At 43.9% G+C, this 6,181-nt stretch overlaps 1 protein-coding gene across 1 annotated transcript in view; it reads left to right on the plus strand.

Moving 5' to 3' along the window:
* The window catches only part of LOC121916144 (leucine-rich glioma-inactivated protein 1-like), a 15,403-nt gene extending 9,542 nt beyond the window's left edge, over window positions 1–5,861 (plus strand). Inside the window, exons 8-9 of the mRNA XM_042440958.1 lie at window positions 8–513; window positions 4,065–5,861. Of these exons, the coding sequence (XP_042296892.1) occupies window positions 8–513; window positions 4,065–4,370 (812 nt within the window). The 3' untranslated portion in view covers window positions 4,371–5,861. The remainder of the gene's footprint in view (window positions 1–7; window positions 514–4,064) is intronic.
* Window positions 5,862–6,181: the final 320 nt, after the last annotated feature.

A 6,181-nucleotide genomic window follows, 5' to 3' on the forward strand; every position in this document is an offset into this window, starting at 1 on the left:
TTCCTAGGTTCCTCCACAGTGGTCTGCAAACCCTTGGTGATCGAGGGTGAGCTCTTTGTGGTAGTGGCCCAGCTGTTCAAAGGCTCACACATCTACAAACGGCATGAAGCAACTGGCCAGTTCCTGCACATGCAAGTGATTGAGAGCTCACGCATGCGTAAACCCAATGACATTGAGGTCTTCCGAGTGGAAGGAGACTGGTATTTCATCATGGCTGACAGCTCCAAGGCTGGCTCCACCACGCTATACCGCTGGAATGGTCATGGCTTCTATTCCCATCAGTCGCTGCACCCCTGGTACCGTGACACAGATGCCGAATTTCTGGAGATTGCCGGCAAGCCCCACCTCATCCTGGCCAGCAGCTCCCAGCGCCCTGTCATCTACCAATGGAATAAGAAAGAATTTGTGCGCCGTACTGATATCCCCGACATGGATGATGTCTATGCGGTCAAACATTTCAAAGTCAAGGAGGATGTGTACATTTGCTTGACCCGCTTCCTGGGTGATTCCAAGGTGAGGTTACTGAGAACCACTGCCAAGTCTCTCTTTGTCAGAAGGAGGAAATGTGCATGCATGGTAAAAGGTATAGACGAATCTGCTATTGCTCTTGTCACCATCTTCACTCCACTCCCAGTTTACATCACTAAGGTGATGTAAAGGTCCAGAAATGAAACAAACCCTGGGCAAGCAAGTAGGTATAAGGTGGGGAGATAATGGGTGGGTTTTCTTGACAAGATTTATTCAGAGGAGGTTTGCTATTGCCCTCTCCTGAGGCGGAGGGCTGTGATTTGCCCAAGATCACCCACTGGGTTTCATGGGTGGGTGAGCGGGAATCGGACCTTGGTCTGTAGAGTCATACTGCAACACTCAAACTACTACACCACACTGGCTCACCATATAGGGACAAAAGTATTATGATCCAGACCATTTTTGACAGGCTGTCTCAGTGTGTTGAAGCACACTTTCCTGTTAAAGATGAGAGCATTTGCAAATATCCTTTAGATCTCTAGTACAGAGGACGGCTTAGCCAGGCATAATCAAGATGCACTGAAAGAACTGTAGTTTCGAGTTTAGGAGAAAGAATAGGTTTACCTTATTTTGCATTAATAGGGTCTCATCTGAAAAGCCACAGCTGGTGGGTGGTTAGTCTGTTCTGGAGTTTAGCCTGAATTCTAAATGTGCTTTCCAAGGCTCTCAGCCCTACTTCAAAATAGATTTAGCACCGTGAACGGATCCTTTAAAGTTCCAGCTAAAGCACAAAACAGACTCACAGAAGTAAGCAGCTGCTGCTGCATTTGGAATACAGTGTCTTGTTCTGAACAGTGGTGTTATGGAGCCAGGACTCACAGGGCTGAAGTTCTTGGATTTTTCTTTAAGCAGCAGGAATAATTATGTCATCTGATGTTCATTGCATATTTTCCTGAGTTTAGCTGCAGTTCTCTCTGAGGTCTCCTGGTGGGCCAACTGTTGTTGTTGTTGTTTTGTGCCTTCCAGTCATTTCTGACTTATGGTGACCCTAAGGCAAACCTATCACAGGGTTTTCTTGGCAAGATTTGTTCAGAGAGACTTTGCCTTTGCCTTCTTCTGAGATGGAGTGTGTGTGACTTGCTCGGAGCCATTCAGTGGGTTTCCATGGCTAAGCAGGGGTTTAAAACCTGGTCTCAGAGTCATAGCCCAGTACTCAAATCACTATACCATGCACCCCTAGACAACTGTCCACCATTGATCTAAATCAATATAGTTGCTTGCATTTTTGTTTTTCCTCTGAGGACATGGATAAGTGAACTGTAATAATGAGCACATGCCTTTCAAAATTTAACACTGGACATTATTACACAGGAGGCAAGCATCCTCCATCATTAAATCGTAATTAAATCATGTTAATCGTGCGATCGGGGGAGGGGGAGATTATCACAAATCCACACATGTATGCCATTCTTGTCTCATCTGTAAACAGTAATAAACCCATCATTTCGTATTAACAGGAGTTAATAACAGAGGACACAAGAATGGGATAAAAGCATGGGGGTGTGATAATCTTCCCCCCGTTCACATGATTTAATGACAATTTAATGATGGGAGGAGAACGCTTGCCTCCTGTATGATAAAAGTCCTATGTATCACTGCTACTGGATACCACATTTTAAGAACCATAGTTCTGGAAGGTACTTTGCAGGTCATTTTTGTTTATGCATTTCTCTACCTTCTCATCAAAAGATTTTTCAGACCATTACATAATCAGATTCTTTAAAGTATTTTAAAGACTATATATGGCAAATGAAAGTAAAACCTGTATTAAAATGCAGCTCTGGCTAATAATGTATTATGGTCATTCACAAACTTATTGTAATCCAAGATGAGTGCCTCTGGAGTATTCTGGCCCTGAATTCCCACCCCCTGCTCTCTTTTGCTGCAGGTTTTTCACTCTCTTAGCAAACAATGGACAACTGCTTTCCCACTCAGTCCATGTTCATTGCCTGCCATTGCTGCTGAGGTCAGAATAGGGCACCCAGCCATGTTATTTACACTGGGCACCTCATTCTGACCTCAGAGCAAGGTTTTATGTCAAGACACTGACCATGGTTCTCCATCCCAGCCTTCAGTCAGTCAAGCTAAGAACAGTGACTAACCCAAATTCATTAAATGAACATCATGGCTAGGCAGGGGCTTTACACTTGCTCAGTAATCATTGAGCTATGGATCAATCAAATAGCCAATACATCTCAGAATTTAGTGATCCTCCAGGGAGGATACTGTGATACTGTGATGAGAACCATCTCATGTTCATTTTCACCGTCTTGACCTTTGCACTGTCTAGAAATATAGGTTCTCCTTTTGGCTCTTTATAGAATCATCCTACATAGTCTAGGCTGTAGAAGCTTTAAAGACTACTTATATTCACACTGGTGGTGGGAGCTCTATGAGCTACTGGTGTGCTGGGTTGTTTTTTTAATTTGACTTTAAATTGTATTTTCAGTTTCAGCAGATGGACCAGAGTTCTTGCTCTAAGCTGGAAAGACTGAACAATGTTTCCCTATTCATTCTTACTTTACTTGTGCTCTATGTAATGGCTTTAAAACTATAAGCCCTCCAGATAGAAGCCATGCTGCTTAATTTTATGGAATAGCACTGAGCCTAAGTTGATAAGGGAGAAACCTGGCACATTGCTCATTTTGACCTAATGAAGCATGGCTTATCAGGAGTGGGTCTTAATTTCCCAAGGGCGTTTGATGCCATTTCTTTCTTTCTTTAGGAGAAATTGTACCCAATTCTAGCTGCCATGTAGGGGAAAAAAATCTCTTCGGACTCTCATTCTCAGGAACACAGGAAAACTTATGCTTAGTTGAGCCACTGGTCCATTGAAGATCATTTTAAGATCTCAGCTGAGTTGCTAGAATCCCTCATTTGTATTAACTTGATTTGCATTTGTATTTGGCACAGTATATGGGAGCCAATGGAGTGTAGTGGTTTGAGTATTGGATTACGATTAGGGAGAACAGGATTCAAATACCTGATGGGTCATGGAAAACCACTGGATGACATTGGACAAGTCACACTCTCACAGCCTTAAAGGAAAGCAAAGGCAAACTTCCTCTGAACAAATCCTGCAAAGAAAACCGCGTGATAGGGCCACCGTACGTCAGAGATGACATGAAAGCACATGGCAACATCAACAATGGCAGATTATCTTAATGTGTGTGTCATGGGGTGCACTATGTAATTGGCTGTGCCTTTGGAGCCACCATTTTGTATCTGGGTCCAATTGGCAGACTTTGGGGTACCAGTTTAAAAACACCCCATTAGCTCCTGCAAGCTTGGAATCTGTTTCCTGAACCAGAGCTTGGACTATTTATGTTTTGTACAACAAATCCCAGAATACCCCGCCATTGTGGGGGACTCTAAAGGATATTGTCCAAGAAGGTAACTTCCCAAGCTCTCCTACAGTCTAGTATCTGGTCTTGGCTCTTGCTCCATAGCCTCCCTCATAGAATATTGAAACTTGCCACAAATTGTATTGAAGTCATCCTCCTTCCTGAGCTCATGGCAATCTCTTCTACTGACAGGTGATGCACTGGGATGGTTCAATGTTTCGAGATGTCCAGCAGATGCCTTCCCGGGGCTCCATGGTCTTTCAACCGCTGACCATTGCCGGCTACCGCTACGCATTTCTAGGCAACGATTACTCCTTCAGCAAAGTGTACCGCTATGATCCCATCACTGGGCTCTTCCAACATTTCCAAGAGCTAAACACCCAAGCCCCACGCTCCTTTGCTCACCTCAGCGTGGACCAGCGAGACTTCCTTATTGCCTCCAGCTTCAAGGGCAAAACGCACATCTACCAGCATGTCATCATCGATCAGAGTGCCTGAGCCTGGTGATGGCAGGGTTGGGGGTGTCAGTATAGGAGACAGCCACGATGGGAGAGAGAGGAAGCACAGGAGTGGACAGTCAAGTCTGCCCCTGGAGGAAGTGCAGTGCCAAAGGAAACCACTAGGGGGCAGCACTGGAAGCAGATGCTGTTGAGAGTGCAACTTCTCCAGTGGCCCTCAAATGGGGAGTACTGGGTAACAGCTAGCCAGTGGGTGGAAGTCAGGCAACCGAAGAACTATAATCAATTGCTAGTGAGTGCAAAGAATGGCAGGAGGAATCATCAATAGAATGCTTACTTTGATTGTGTTGCCCACTAGTAATAAAGGGATCCTGCAGCTTCTGGAGATGGCAGGACCTCGGTGCTTTCAGTGAGGCTAAACTCAATGTCCTCATCAGTGAAGAAGCACATAGGTTTGGAGAGGCAGAACTTTGCCTGTAATCACTCCAAATCTTGTCTCCAACAAGTTACTTTTCCCCTAACTAAGGAGTGGATACTTTCCCGTCTGTTTCACTTCTCATCCTAACTTGAGATGCTTGTTTTGTTTTCCGTTCCCCCTTCCCAACCTTCATTCCCATTTAAAGGGGTTTGGTGGGAAACATTACCTATCGCTTATTTTCCCCGCTTGCTTGTTTTTACTGCAAATTATTTTCCTTTGAAAATGCATGATTTAAAAAAAAAATCCATGCAATCCAGCACAAGGTAGTTGCAACTAACAGTGCAATCCTATGCATGCCTACTCGGAAAGCTAGGTTGTACAGGACTGCAGCTTAATCATCCTTTAAGGCACAGCAAAGGACTGTTCCAGGCTTTTACTGAAGCAAGCAGCATGATCTCCATGCATGTTCATATGGAAATGTCATTCCATTTAGTGGCACGTAGTCCCAAACAGAGGTTGCAATTACTGGCTGCTCAGTTGCATCAGATGTGTTTTAACTGTTATTTTCAATCTTACACTTTATTGTTTGGTTTTTTAAAAAAATATGATTTCAGGCGTTATGCCATGTCAGGTTGTTAAAACACAACTAAAAGCACAAGCTTAACTGTAAGCACACAAAGATCTCCCTTGATATGGAGGGAGAGTGGTTGAGAAAGAAGTACAAGAGACCACAGGGTAGGTTGGACTCATTGACAGGATGGGTGGATAGAAGAGAATATGGTACTAGAATAGATTTTGTCATGGAGGAGTTGGATATGGCAGCGAACAAATACAGTATTTATCCCTTACCTGTAAATAACCAGCATGTTGTTCAGATCCATCAGACCTTTCTCCAGTAGTGGGCAGCACTGAGTACAAGGCGTACATAAATACTAATGTATTTAATTCCCATACTGGAATCATGAGGATGTGACGCTGGGATCACACGGGTGAAGATGGAACACACCACAAGAGGTCTCTTCCGAAGGACAGACTGATATCCTCTTCTGTCTCTCATTCATGATGTGGGATCCCACATATGAGCATTGTAAATAAATATACATATATATATTGTTTGTGGGCTCTGGGGTGACATTACTTACCCACTGTTGCTTTTTACCAAAATCGTCATAGCTGCAGGAATGGATCGCACCCAAGGGCAACTCAAGACAGACAATTTCCTGAAGCTGTGACAAGGAACATTAAACACTGGTTGTACACTTCCATTCCATTGCACACTAAGCTCCTTGGAACGTCAAAAGGAAGATCACTCTCAGAGCAGGTGCAGCATTGCCTTATTATATTGTATAGCAAGGCAACTTTCCCACAGCTTAAGTTTTGCCTTTGCTCTTAAATTCATAGATACTGGTCCTCATGCTGGGAACAATGCTCAG

Source organism: Sceloporus undulatus, chromosome 9, assembly GCF_019175285.1.
Source record: "Sceloporus undulatus isolate JIND9_A2432 ecotype Alabama chromosome 9, SceUnd_v1.1, whole genome shotgun sequence".
Classification (NCBI taxonomy): Eukaryota; Metazoa; Chordata; class Lepidosauria; order Squamata; family Phrynosomatidae; genus Sceloporus; species Sceloporus undulatus.